This window comes from Neomonachus schauinslandi, chromosome 5 (genome assembly GCF_002201575.2).
Source record: "Neomonachus schauinslandi chromosome 5, ASM220157v2, whole genome shotgun sequence".
NCBI lineage: Eukaryota > Metazoa > Chordata > Mammalia > Carnivora > Phocidae > Neomonachus > Neomonachus schauinslandi.
This window is the reverse complement of record NC_058407.1, coordinates 78,740,394-78,756,035: the sequence shown is the minus strand read 5'-3', so window position 1 is coordinate 78,756,035 and position 15,642 is coordinate 78,740,394. Positions and strand designations below refer to the sequence as shown.

The window sequence follows — 15,642 nt, the reverse complement described above, 5'->3', positions numbered from 1 at the left end:
AATCTTTAAAAAAAAAAAAAAGAAGGCTATTACATAATAATAAAGGGATCAATCCAAGAAGAGGATATAATAATTGTAAATTTCTATGCACCCAACATAGGAACACCTAAATATATAAAGAAAATATTAACAGACATAAAGGGGGAAGTTGACAGTAATACAATAGTAGGGGACATTAACACTCCACTTACATCAATGAATAGATAATCAAAACAGAAAAACAATGAGGAAACAATCACTCTGAATGACACATTAGGCCAGATGGACATAAAAAATATATACAGAGCATTCCATCACCAAATAGCAGAATACACATTCCTTTTAGATGCAGAGGGAAACTTCTCAAGGATAGATCACATGCTGGTCCACAAAAGAAGTCTCAATAAATTTAAAGAAACTAAAATTATATTGAGCATCTTTTCTAACTACAACAATATGAAACTGGATATCAGTTACAAAAAACAAAACAAAACAAAACCCTGGAAAAAAAACACAAACTCATGGAGACTACACTACATGCTAAACCACCAGTGGGGTCAATGAAGAAATCAAAAAGGAAAGAAAAAAAAATACCTGGAAACAATGGAAAATAGAAACACTACAGTTCAAAATCTTTGAGACAGAGCAAAAGCAGTTCTAAGAAGGATGTGATACAAGCCTTCCTCAGGAAACAAGAAAAGTCTCAAACAATGTAACCTTCCATATAAAGGAACTAAAAAAAGGACAAAATCCAGAGTTAGTAGAAGGAAGGAAAAAATAAAGACTAGTGTGGAAATAAATGAAAGAGAGACTAAAAAAATCTATTAAAAGATCAATGAGATTAAGAGTTGATTCTTTAGAAAGATAACAAAATTGATAAACCTTTAGCCAGACCTATCAAGAAAAAAGAGAGGACTCAAAATCGGAAATGAAAGAGAAGTTGCAACCTACACTGCAAAGGATTATAAGAAACTACTGTGAAAAATTATATGCCAACAAATTGAATAACCTAGAAGAAATAGATAAATTCCTAGAAACATACAGTTTTACAAACTGAATCAGGAAGAAATAGAAAATCTGAACAGATCCATTACTAGAAATGAAATGGAATCAGTGATCAACAAACTGAAGTCCAGGACCAGATGGATTCACAGGTGAATTCTACCAAATGTTTAAAGAAGTGTTAATACCTATTTCCCTCAAGCTATTCCAAAAAATAGAAAAGAATGTTTCCAAGTTTATTCTATGAGGCCAGCATTACTCTCATACCAAAATAAGACAAAGATACTACAAAAAAACAAACAACACAAAAACCCTATATGCCACTATCTCTGATGAACGTAGATGCAAAAATCTTCAGGAAAGAATTAGCAAACCACATTCAACAACATATTAAAAGGATCATTGAACATGATTAAGTGGGATTTATTACAGGGATGCAGGGATGGTTCAATATTTGCAAGTTGATGAACTTGATACACCACAATAACAAAATGAATATAGAAATCATATGATCATCTTAACAGATACAGAAAAAGCATTTGACACAATTCAACATCCATTTATGCAAAAAACTCAGCAATGTGGGTTTAGAGGGTACATACCTCAACATAAATAAAAGCCATATATGAAAAAACCCAGAGCTGACATCATACTCAATGGTGAAAAATTGAGAGCTTTTCCTCTAACATCAAGAACAATAACATCCCCCCTCACTGAGTCTTAACCACAGCTACCAGACAAGAAAAAAAAAAAGTCATCCAAATTGGTAAGGAAGAAGTAAAAGAGTTACATTTTTGCAGATGACATGGTACTATAGATAGAAAACACTAAAAACTATTAGAATAAATGGATTCAGTAAGTTGCAGCATACAAAAATCAATATACAGAAATCTGTTGTTTCTATATCCTAATAACAAAGTAGCAGAAAGAGAAATTAAGCAAACAATTCCATTTACAATTACACTAAAAATAATAAAATATCTATGAATAAGCTTAACTAAGGAGATGAAAGTTCTATACCTTGAAGAGTACAAAATATTAATGAAAGAAATTGAAGATGACACAAACAAATGGAAAGACATACCATGCTCATGGACTGGAAGAATATTAAAATGTCCATACTACCCAAAACAATCTATAGATTCAATACAATCTCTATTAAAATACCAATAGCATTTTTCACAGAACTAAAATCCTAAAATTTGTATGAAACCACAAAAAAATCCCAAATAGCCACAGCAATCTTGCAAAAAAAGAACAAAGCTGGAGGTATCATAATATTAAATTTCAAGATATACTCTAAATCTATAATCAAAACAGTACGGTACTGGCGCAAATATAGACACATAGATCAACAAAACAGGATAGTACACCCAGAAATAAACTCATGATTATATGGTCAATTAATCGATGACAAAGGAGGGAAGAACATACAATGGGAAAACAGTCTCTTTAATCAACAGTGCTGGGAAAACTGGATAGCTACATGGAAAAGAACAAGATTGGACCACTTTTCAGGGCACCTGGGTGGCTCAGTTGGTCAAGTGTCTGCCTTTGGCTCAAGTCATGATCCTGGAGTCCAGGGATGGAGCCCCACATCAGGCTCCCTGCTCAGTGGGGAGTTTGCTTCTCCCTCTGCCCTTCACCCCACTCGTGCTCTCTCTCTCTCTTTCAAATAAAGAAAAAAAATCTTTAAAAAAGATTGGACCACTTTCTTATATCATACACAAAACTAAACTTGAAATTGGTTAGAGACCTAAATGTGAGAACTGAAACCATAAAATTCTTAGAAAAAAAACATAGGCAGTAATCTCTTAGACATTGACCTTAGCAACATTTTTCTAGATATGTATTCTGAGGTAAGGGAAACAAAAACAAAAATAAACTACTGGTCGGGGGGGCACCTGGGTGGCTCAGTCGGGTAAGCATCTGCCTTCGGCTCAGGTCATGATCCCAGGGTCCTGGGACTGAGCCCTGCATCAGGGAGCCTCAGCAGAGAGCCCGCTTCCCCCTCTCCCTCTGCCTGCCACTCTGCCTACTTGTGCTCTTTCTCTCTGTCAAGTAAATAAATAAAATCTTAAAAAATACACTACTGGGACTACATCAAAATAAAAGGTTTTACACGGCAAAGAAAAGCATCAACGAAACTAAAAGGCAATCTACTGAATAGGAGAAGATATTTGCAAATGATATATCTAATAAGGGGTTAATATCCAAGGTAAAGAATGTATACAACTCAACACCAAAAAGACCCTAAACACCTCAATTTAAAAATGGGCAGAGGATCTGAATACACATTCTCCAAAGAACACATCCAGATGGCCAACAGACACATGTAAAGATGCTCAACATCACTCATCATCAGGGAAATGCAAATCAAAACCACAATGAGATACCACCTCACGCCTGTCAGAATGGCTAAAATCAAAAGGCAAGAAATAGCAAGTGTTGGGGAGAATGTGGAGAAAAAGGAACCCACATGCACGGTTGGTGGGAATGTAAATTGGTGCAGCCATTGTGGAAAACAGGATAGAGGTTCCTCAAAAAATTAAAAATAAAAATACCGGGGCACCTGGGTGGCTCAGTCAGTTAAGTGTCTGACTCTTGGTTTCGGTTTAGGCCATGATCTCAGGGTTGTAAGATCGAGCCCCCATTGGACTCCGTGCTCAGTGTGGAGTCTGCTTGAGATTCTCTCTCTCTGTCCCTCCCCCCACTTGCACACACACACTCAATTAAATAAATAAAATATTTAAAAATAGAAATACCTATATGACCTGTTAATTCCTTTGCTGGGTAATCCCCAAAGAAAATGTAAACAGTAATTTGAAGGATACGTGCACCCCTATGTTTATTGCAGCATTAACAACAACAGCCAGGATATGGAAGCAACCTAAGTGTCCACTGATAGATGAATAGATAAAGTGTTATAATAGTGTTTACACAGTGGAGTATCCTGATCAATGGTTTGTCTGTGGTGCAATTATTGCTAAAAAGTGGTACACACACACACACACACACACACACACTGGAATATTACTCAGCCATAAAAAAGGAATGAGGTCTTGCCATTTACAACATCATGGACCTAGTGGGTATTATACTAAGAGAAATAGTCTGACAGAGAAAAATACCACAGGATTTCATTTATATGCAGAGTCTAAAAAACAAATGAACAAACAAAAAGCAGAAACAGAGCCATAAATGCAGAGAACTGATGATTGCCAGAAGGGAGAAGTGTGGTGGGATGGGCAAAATGGGTGAAGGGGAGTGGGAGGTACAGGCTTCCAGTTATAGAATGAATAAGTCAGGAGGATAAAAGGTACAACATAGGGAATATAGTCAATGGTATTGTAATAACATTGTACGTGACAGATGGTAGCTACATTTTTGGTGAGCACAGCATAACGGATAGAGTTGTTGAATCACTATGTTGTATGCCTGAGACTAGTGTAACATTGTGTTTCAACTAAACTTTGACATAAAAAAAAGATGAAAATCATAAGATATATTTACAGTACTGTATTTATCAAAGAAAATTCATGTAAAATTGGACCCATGCAGTTTAAACACCTGTTGGTCAAGGGTCAACTGTATATACAAAATTAAACAATAAGGTGATGCTTTTTTCACTTACAAGATTGTCAAAGATTTGGAAGTTTCATAATACTCAATACTGGTGAGTGTAAGTGTGAGTGAGCAGTAACTCAAACTGTAGGAAATAAACTAATGCAACTACTCTGGAGGGCAATTCAACAGTACCTATAAAAAATGTAAACGAATATCATCTTAGACTCAGAAATTCTATCCCAGGAGCAAATATTCTTACACAACTGTGCAAAGGTCTATGAATAAGACCATTCACTGCATGCCTGTTTACAGTAGTGATTCAAATATTTATCACAACCACAACTTGTTATAGCATACCCTTACAATGGAGTACTGTGCAACTGTTAAGAATTAGGTAGCTCTAGGGCGCCTGGGTGGCTCAGTTGGTTAAGCGACTGCCTTCAGCTCAGGTCATGATCCTGGAGTCCCTGGATGGAGTCCCGCATCGGGCTCCCTGCTCGGCGGGGAGTCTGCTTCTCCCTCTGACCCTCTTCCCTCTCATGCTCTCTCTCATTCTCTCTCTCAAATAAATAAATAAAATCTTTAAAAAAATAAATAAATAAATAAAAAAGAATTAGGTAGTTCTATTTATATTAATATGGAAAGCTCTTTACAATATAGAGTTAATAGAAAGCACAGGAATAGAAGAATAGTATGTATAATAACTCACCTGCGTAAGAAAAAAATATACATGTTTATATATGTGAGTATGTGTATCTATAGGCCCATAATTATTCATCTAAAACCCTTGAGACTAGATAGTCCTTGAACCTAAAATTTCTTTGGATTTTAGAAAGATCTTGTTTTGGAATTTGAATTTTTTAAAGAGAGCAATTAGTTACATCATAGCAGCACCCCATAATCAATTAAATTAGTATATATGCTTTGAGAAGTATTTACAGGTTAAATGATAAAATGTATGGGAGGAGAGGCAAAGAGTTTGGGGCACATACATTAAATAAGATTTGGAAGAGAATTATTGAAGCTGTTTGGTGGATATATGGTCTTTCATTTTATTATCTACTTTTATATCTTTTTGAAGTTTTCCATAATAAAAGTTTCAAGATCTATTTCTGGAGTGAATTTTTGTAAATATTAGCAGGGCAAAGTAGGATAAAACATTAGCCTCATCAGGTCAGATTTTGCTGAGGTCAGATCAATTAGTGATTTTGCTGCCACATTAATTATGGAAAATCTTTGTTTTCAAGGCATTTTGGATTTTGGAATTGTAAAGAAAGAACCTAAAACTCCACAATCTACATAGAAAGTTGTTCAGACTAGTTTCTTCTCATATTTACACCTAGGTGTTGGAGGGTGGGAGATATAGAAGAGGGAAGAAAGTTTTGCTTTTTATTTTCTACCTTTTTGTAAGCCTGAATTTTTCAAGTTTTCATATTAAAAACTTTGCATTGAAGAAAATCACTGGGACATTGTCATGTGACTACTGTCTGCCCAATTTTATTCAATACTGAATAGTTGCAATATGCTATATGCTTTAAGTATTGAAAGTATTATAAATCATATGTACAAAGATATGCATTTAACCCATCATACACTTTGATCATAAATTTCTTTACAACACTTAATGTAAAACTGGCAGTAGCATATAGTGAATTTTTAAATGCTCGAGTGTGTGGTTTGTACATTCTTGGTCTTTAATCCTATGCTGACTTTCACTATAAGATCCAGGTTTCCTTCCAGATTTAAGGTTTTACAACTAAGTGACTTAAGTAATAAAAAACATTGTATCAGTGAAGGACATTTTATTTTTTTAATTGTGGTAAAATATATAAACAAAGTTAAGCATTTTCACCATTTTTAGGTATATGGTTCGGTAGCATTAAGTACATTTACATCATTGCACAATCACCACCACCATCCATCTCTAGAACTTCTTTCACCTTACAAAACTGAAACTCCTGTTAAACAATAACTTTCCATTTCCCTCCTCCCTTAGCCCCTGAAAATCACCGTTCTACTTTCTGTCTCTATGAATTTGACTACTCTAAGTAGCTCATGAGTGAATCCTATAGTATTTGTCCTTATATGATACTGTCAGTCTTGAAGAGACTAATATTGTCAATATTAACTCTTGAAGAGATTTATGATTAAAGCATAGGATTTTGTTTATGTTGTTTTGGGTTTCGTTGTTTATATACCTGGGCATGACTTACTATAGTAAAAATATGACATTTTTCATTTAAATAGGTTGCAGGACATTAGGAAGATTTCTTTACTCAGTTCTGTTTTATTAAGGAACTAATAAGGAATGGATTCTTGATGTGAATGCCTATTTTGAACTGTTATTTATTATTCCATTACTTTACCACATGCTGTAATAAGACAAGTAACATGATTTACTTAAGAGCTCTTACCTCAGAGTTTTATTGTTCCTATTTACCACAAGGTGTTTTTCAGCAGTCCATAGTAAAATATAAACATGGCACTGAAAAAGTTAGTCTAATTGTGAAAACTGTCATGACATTCAGTCTCCTGTTTTTCACTGTATTTTTATCAGATTATGTATTTATAAGAAAAATCACCTTAGGGAAAATTTTTATGTGTCACTTTTTGAAGGTTACAGTCTTCTTCCTCCCTTGATGACTCAAGTCCAACAGATTTAATGAAAGATTCTCATGCTATCAACTGCAGGAAAGTAAGTACAATAAGTAACATTCATGACATAAGTGGGTGAAATTTGCTCCTTAATTATTTCTTTTGAGAAAAGATGCCATCCTATAAAATGAACTCTTTCCATGTTTTCAAGAGGCAATGTAGAATAGTGGTTGACCGCAAAGTTGCTAGACATGTACTATCTGGGTCCACATTGTGACTCAGACACTTACTGCTAGGTAACCTCAGGCTTGTCATTTAAACTCTGTGCCTCAATTTCCTCATCTGTAAAATAGGGACAGTAATAGCACCAAACTCAGAGTGGTGTGTGAATTAAGTGATTTGATACAAAAACAAACAAAAACTTAACAGTGCCTGGTACATAATATGTGCTCAATAAATGGTAGCTATGATATTATTTTAATGGGTTCCAATTCAGTGGATTAAATGTACTCCTTATGGTCTGGTAAAAATTTTTAATGCTATAAGCTACAAGTATTACATACTGTTTAATTCAATTTAACAAATACTCACTATTTAAAATACATTGTTGCATATACAAAATTGACTAAACATAGTGGTAAATATCTGAAAGAGTCACATACAATATAGTTCTAATGTATCCCAGGCAACAAAAAGATCTAAAGTAGGCCTATAAACAAAGTGGTATAAAAAAAAAATAGGAGAAAAGAGAAATTAAATCTGACCAGGGACAAAAAGGAAATTGAAAAAAAACCATTTTTATGCAAATGTCATGAGTCTTTTGGTCTAGTATTTAACTTTTTCTCATACATTTAGCCAGTGTTTATTAGGTACCCATTTTGTGCCAGACAATAGGCTAGGAGGAGGGAGTTTAGTCATTCTAACATAATCTCCAAGTAATATACATTATGTAGATATTTTGTAGATCAAGTTCATCAACTTAATAAGACAATATAGGTAAATGATGTATTTTTTTTCCACCAAGCATTATTGCATTTATTTAGTGTTCAAAATAAGGTTTAAGACACCATACATTGCTTAAGGGTATTTATATAGATGCTAAAATTATAAAAGCAAAAAGAAAATTATATATATATATAATATAATATATATATATATAAAAATCAAGATCGTGGTTACTTTAGCAGAAGAGAAAAGGGGATGTGATCAGAGGACAACTTCCAAGCTAATAAGTTGTCAGTAATATTATATTGGTAAATGATGTATGTTGATGAGCTACATGAACTATTGAATTGTTGGCCTGTAACTGTGTAACAGTATGATAACTATTTGGTAAAAGCCTCTAGTTTAATCCATTTCCCACTCCAAAGTACTATTTCCCATTGTAGTTTCATGTGAGATAGAGTTTTACCATCATTTTTCTTAAAAACAAAGAGCTTTTCCTCCTTAATCCAAAACTTTTCCTTATATAATGTACATTCAGTTACGGTTACAAACAATGTGGACTTTGGAGTCAGTGGATGGGTTAGAATAATGGCCCCAACACTTAGGCAAGCTATTGGCCTCTTTAGCCCTCGGATTCCTGACTTCACAGCCTTTGAAACATGAAATGAGGGGAAGCCTGTGGACTGGCACACAGTCCTCGGTGAATGCCAGTGGTCATAACGGTGAGGGCAGTGGAGGCATTGCCAGCAGGCCTACATCTGATCATTGCTAAGAGGTCTTCATTTCATTCAAGGAACCTTACTATTTATTATTCTTTTTAGACATCAAAAAAGGAGTTGATTCCACTAAATCCTTCTGAACTAGGCAAGCCAGAGGCTACAAGGCAAAACCAGAGTGCTGTTCCTCCCCATAGTCATGAGCCACTCCTTGGTAAGATTTCTTCGGCAACTGCCCGCCATTTTAGTTTTCCAAACACTTTCTTAATCATGATATTTTCAGACATAGGAGACTTCTAAAGCAAAGATTTTTAAAACTAAGATTTTTCCATTCAAAATCCTGAATACAATAATCATCCTCGACTTCAAGGTGGATGCTACTCAATGCACCGGTCATTAAAAATTCCGTTATCAACGGAATTAGTTATGGGTATTGTTAATACATACCATTTAAATAAAACTGAAGTACTTATATTTAGGGAAAAAATGTCCATTTCCAAGAATAAGAACTTTTAAATGTACTAATCATAAAGTGTTTAAGATGTAATTATTCACTTTAACTATGTTTATGTAGACTTAAACCAAGAAAACTGAAGTGACACAGTTTTACACCATCCATAACAAACATTGATCTACTGGAAATATATGTTAAAGAGAATCAAAGAACTTGAAAGAAACTGGACTTCAGCTTCACAGAGAGCCACATATTAATCATCTCAAATTCTATTGTACTTTGGAAGATTTCTAGAGAACTTTGGCTAATCTGTAGCTGTGTGTTAATCCATGATTTCTAGATCCTCTTCCTTAGCTCTAACTTAAATCTTATTTCTGTGGTTTCTTCTTATTTCCTTTTTTCAATAAAAAATCTGGGTATTACCCCTTTAATAAGATTTTTCAGATTTTTGGAAGAGGATGCTTATGTGCCAGTCTTCTCTTTCAGATTAAAGTAGTACAGGATTTTCACAAGGCAGATTAAAGTTAAGTTTATCCTTCCAGACTCTGAATAGACACATGCATAAATGCTGGCCCCTAGCTTCCAGCTGTCTGGGAGTCAGTACCTTTTAGTGCTGTTATTTTCTTTTCAAAAACTCATAGATCACCTCATTATGTGCATCAAATGAATTCTATGCAATTTCTCTGACAGCACATGGTTATAAAAATAGGTGACCCATTTAAAAATATATCAGCCTTCTGCAATTTAAGACCTATGCTTTGCCTTCAAAATTACATTGTATAGTATTCTAGCCTTGCGCTTTTTAGTTTTTTTAAGTTTTTATTTTAATTCCAGTTAGTGTAATATTACTTTCAGGTGTACAATATGGTGACTCATCAGTTACGTACAACACCGGGTGTTCATCGCAAGTGCACTCCTTCATCCCCATCACCTATCTCTCCCATCCGCCTGCCCCCCTCCCCTCTGGTAACCATCAGTTCTCTGTAATTAAGACTCTGTTGCTTGACTTCTCCCTTTTTTTTGCTTGCTTTGCCATTTTTAATGATATTTATCTTTTAACCTTCGAACATACTTACACGGATCTGTATTTTAATTTGGTAGGCGAAGATGCCCAGCTGGATTTTGATGCCCTGTGTGATGACGACACAGCCATGGCTGCCTTCATGAATTACTTTGAAGCAGAGGGGGGCCTGGGAGACCCTGGGGACTTCAGTGACATACACTGGACACTCTAGCATTTGATTTTTAATTCTTACAAGTTAGGAACGTGTTAAACTATTTCATTGACAAAAAAAACCAACTATGATCTTCTGTACTGTATTGATACTGTTTTTATCTTTTATTCCTATTAATAGTCTACCAATTGTTATAGATGTGCACCTTACTTCCACAGCAGTAGAGGGAAATGTGATGTTTCCCTTCACAAAGAATGGCTCAGAGTTTCCTACAGACCCCTTTTCTCAGTGACATGGCGTAAAACCCACTAGTTGCTATCTTTTTGTTAAAATATTTCTCACCAAGAATATCACATATATCTTGTTTTGGTTTTATTTTCTGATGCAGTTCTTGAGTGTGGGGAATTTAATATGTTGACATTTTCCTGTGTCTAAGATTCATTTATAATGGATTTATAATAGTAGATTTGTAGAAGTTGGAGGATCTCTGTTTCTTGTACATTTCCTTAATTGAGGATAGGGCTTACACACTTTAAGAAAACTCTGAGCACTTGAACATTTAAAGAGATGGTACAGTTGGTAGTCATAATTGCAGTGAATCCTGTATTCAGTCATTGTAAACTTGGGCAAGCGTAAAGCCAGGATAGTTAGTTTGGTCAAGCACTTGAGATGGGCTTTTAAGTGAGAGGATTTATTTAAAACTCAGGAAAAAAAATTTTTTTAAGGGACCTTCGACTTGGCTTTACGGAAAAGGAAAGATCTTGGGCTTTAGATCTTGGTAATTATCCTTTGCATGTAAGAATTCTTGCTAATATAGCCAATCAAGATTTTCATTACATATAAAACCAGTTGTTGGTACAGAAAATGTGCTTAGTGAAAGATTAGCCCTGGAGGAAAAAACAAGCGCAGGCAGGTTAAATGTCTTGTGTAAAGTCACAGTTAAATTCATATTTTTAAAATGTTTAATGTGTATAAATCCATTTCCTTATACACATTTGGGAAAGCAATGGTCTCACTGGTTAAATGATTAGTTAACTGACCCAGGAACTAGTTGTGGCCTTTTAGAATAGACAATTACAGTTACTGTTGCCTGTAACCAAAGGTAATTATACAAACGCTAAGTATAGTTTTGAAACTGAGGCAATAAGAAAGAATTTAAAAACCAATTTTCTAGCTATGATTACAAATTTGGAGATCAGTTTTTTAACTAATAATTGAGAGGTGGATTATACTGAGCACAAGAAGAATATTTAAAATCGTATACGTATGTCGACCTTGTTGAAGGTCATACTTTCATAATACCGTATGTTTTCATAGTTCTTTCTAGTTTACCAAGTGTGTTTTCATCTATCTTCTTTTGTGCCCCACAAATGAAAGTACAATAGGCTAGGAAGCTAATGGGGAAGCCGGAGGCTCAGCTGTGGAGGATCCAATGCAGTTCTCTTCCTCTATGTGGTGCTACACTCCAGCAGATATCTTTCCAAGCCTTGCCCCAAAACAAAGCATTATTTTGACCTTGCATATTTCTGTAGGCTGTACGTAATAGGTTAGAACTTTTGTCAAACAGGTTAATGGCAAACGTACCCACAGGCAATAGTCCAAAAGCACACATTCCCTTCAGGTGGGACTCCTGCAGTAGCTACATGGGGAAGGATGTATTGGCACGTTGTCCTCCAGCCGATACAGGGTTCCCGCGATATTGGAGGGTCAGCACCACTCCCAGTTCTGGGACTGAGGTACATGCAGGTTTACAATAAGCCAGAGAAACCCTACAAGATGGGGGAGATTGGTTTGCAGCAGGCTAAGCATGATACTTTTAAGTTTGAAGAAGCAGGAACGATCATATCTGTTCTATAAGTCCGAGGCGTACCAATGTAACAGTTTAGTGTCTAAACCATTGTGGGTTGGGCTTGGCCTCCAGAGTTGACCTAAGCCAGGGGTGGCAAGATGAGTCACTGTGGATGGATGGCCTTGAAAGCAGAGGGGCAAACCCTCCTGATCCAAGGATCTGGGAGGCAGAGTTTCTAGAGGCCATCGATGCCACGCACAGAAGCAGTTTTTTCTCTTTGCAAGAGGAAGGGTTAGTCAGTCCATAGGCCGGTGGGCAGATAGCCAATTGGAGGCTTTGATCCTTTAATAACCCACTCGAGTATTTTTCTGTAGATCTTGTCTGGACCCAGAATCCAATCCATGCAATGTAGGATAACTGTAGCTGTCCCATGTTTAGTGTTTTCTCCAAAGTGTGTTGCATTTATGCTGAATTGCTGTTAGGAGTGACAGATATTTTTATGGCTTACCCTATATTACTTTTTCTCCTACCCATTAATTTCCTGCATTTTGATGAAAAGCATCTACACATTGAATGAAATCATAAAAATATTCTAGTTCTGTCTTTTTTTTTTTTTCCCTAAGTCTAAGAACTACTTACAATAACATAGTGGAGTAGGGAAGAACCTAGAATCAGAAAGAGCCCGCTTGGCCTAAATTTAGCTGTGTGACCTCAAGGAAGCCATTTAAACACTCTGTATGTGCCTCAGTTTCCTCATCTGTCACAAGAGAACTTGATCTCTCAGTTTACTTCCAGTTCTGATTCTGTGATTCTGATCCACGGGACCTGAGCTTTAGGGTCAGACTCTAGAACTGTGTGGTCTCGTATGATAGCCACAGGCCACGTGTGGTTATTGAGCACTTGAAACGTAGCTCATGCAAATTGAGATAGACTGTAAATGTAAAATGCATACCAGATTTCATACATTTAGTATAAAAAGGGAGCATAAGATATCACATTAGCAGTTTTATTTTTTATTTATTTTTTTTTAAAGATTTTATTTATTTATTTGAGAGAGAGAGAGAATGAGAGACAGAGAGCATGAGAGGGAGGAGGGTCAGAGGGAGAAGCAGACTCCCTGCCGAGCAGGGAGCCCGATGCGGGACTCGATCCCGGGACTCCAGGATCATGACCTGAGCTGAAGGCAGTCGCTTAACCAACTGAGCCACCCAGGCGCCCACATTAGCAGTTTTATAATGGGGCACCCGGCTGGCTCAGTCAGTGGAGCATGCGACTCGATCTCAGGGTCGTGAATTCCAGCCCCATGTTGGGCATAGAACTTACTCAAAAATAAATAAAAATTTAAAAATAAATATAAAAACTATCTTTTAAAAACAGTTTTATATTGATCATATACTCAAGTATTTTGGATATACTGAATTATATAAAACATTAACATTTTACTTTTTACTTTTTTAATGTGGCTACAAGAAAACTTTAAATTACCCATGTGGCATATATTATATTTCTATTGGACAGTGCTGCTCTAAAACATTTTATTAAGTGGATATTACTGAAGTAGACCAAAGGTTATACCATAACTATGATATTTACCTCTAAATGCTATGATTTAAGGAACAATTGTTTATTGATCCTTGATTTAGTATAATCAAATAACTGAACCTCTATCCATGTGTCAAAATTTAAAACTTTTTTGAAACTAGTAAACCTGAAAATGTTATCAGTTCATTTCATTACATGATGATAACCTGAAATCAAATAAAACTTGGGGTATATGTTGACACCCTATTGCAGTCACTAAACCTGGAAATCCATTGAGAAATAGACAGGAAAATAGAGAATGGAGGTTTTTGGTAAATAAATGGGATTAAAATATTTCATTACAGTGTCATAGTGGGAAAACGCTATATTTATTAGTCCTATTCTTTGGGGAATTTCTATAGCATCTGGGCAGAGTAAATGAAATAACCACTACCTAGTTATTGGACCACGTTTAGTAGTGTCATTTCAGCTCCTGCTCTAAAGAAGCCTCTACCACTCAGGTAAGTCATTGTTTGGCTCTGAAATGGAAATTCAGATTTGCCAAGCGCAGTTATGAGAAGAGCAGGGAAAAGATCTAAAATGATCAGAAGCCATCAAGGAAAACGGCCAAGTGGCCACTAGGTGTCACTTTTCCATTTCTAGAGTGCTTTGTTTTCATTAATTTTTCCAAGTTGTACAGGGCCTAGGGGAGGCATTTATGACTTGTATTTAGATTAGGTCTGCCTCTCTGGTGTGGGTTATTTTATGAGAAATGCTTTTTAAGAGAAGTCTGGGAAGATGTTTCCTATATAATATAAGAACTTTGGTTTAAGATGCTTTCCAGATGGGCTCCAGTAAAAGTTGACCATAGAAAGAAAACTTGTCTAACCTGGAATATGCTTTCTGAATTCACTTGAGAGTATGTTGTTTGTGTGTCACTGCTCCTACATTCCTGTGCTTAGCTCTGTTTTTTATACAATTTTTAGCTCTTTTCCAGTTTACTTGTTCTTGTCTGTATATTGGGATTTTTTAAATTTTTGTGGTAAGTAATGAAAAGAGTGAAATTAAACTATATTTTATAATAATTACTAGTTTGAAGTTTTTTAAACTTATTAAACCTCCTCCAAAAAAGTTATCTCCTTAACTACTTTCTAAAGTGGAAACATAGACTAGACCATCCAATCTTCTCAAACCACTAGGCAGAGAGGTATACTGAACTACATTACTCTGTCTATATTTGTGTGTGTTTGTGAGGGTCCGCTAACTGCTGTAACCATCCTCTTGTCCACAGTGGCACTCAGAACTTCCCAGTGCATGTTGTTCTTCTACGTGGCAATCTCAGTGGAAAGAGAGCTTCTCTATTTCCTAGTAGTTCACACAAAAATGTCCATTGTTTGGGCCTTTGGATCAACTTGGTTCACATAGATTTTCCTGAGGTCACCAGGCTGGAATACACAGATTGGTCAGGTTTTGGTTACATGCCCAAACCTGTTTTTTGAGTTTTTTAAAAAATTTTATTTATTTATTTGACGAGAGAGACACAGCGAGAGAGGGAACACAAACAGGGGGAGCAAGAAAGGGAGAAGCAGGCTTCCCGCGGAGCAGGGAGCCCGATGCGGGGCTCGATCCCAGAACCCCGGGATCATGACCTGAGCTGAAGGCAGATGCTTAATGACTGAGCCACCCAGGCACCCCCCAAACCTGTATTTTAAAGGCATCCTTGAAAGGGAAAGGATGTCAAAAATAGCCAGCTGCCTGACATTCTAGGGCCAATGGAAAGAACGGGGACATGTGCAGCAAGGACAATGGAAAACTTGTAATTTATGATGGTTGAGGATTTCGGAGGATTGTGGGGTTAGCTATGTGAACCTGGAGTCTTGTTTTTGGTTGTTCTTGGGG

The 15,642-nt window shown here is 36.0% G+C and overlaps 1 protein-coding gene across 1 annotated transcript in view; it reads left to right on the top strand.

The window, feature by feature from the left end:
- Positions 1 to 10,726, top strand: part of ARNTL2 (aryl hydrocarbon receptor nuclear translocator like 2) — a 103,103-nt gene extending 92,377 nt beyond the window's left edge. The window contains 3 exon segments of the mRNA XM_021690404.1: positions 7,165 to 7,243; positions 8,910 to 9,018; positions 10,360 to 10,726. Of these exon segments, the coding sequence (XP_021546079.1) occupies positions 7,165 to 7,243; positions 8,910 to 9,018; positions 10,360 to 10,493 (322 nt within the window). The 3' untranslated portion in view covers positions 10,494 to 10,726.
- The last annotated feature ends 4,916 nt before the right edge of the window (positions 10,727 to 15,642 follow it).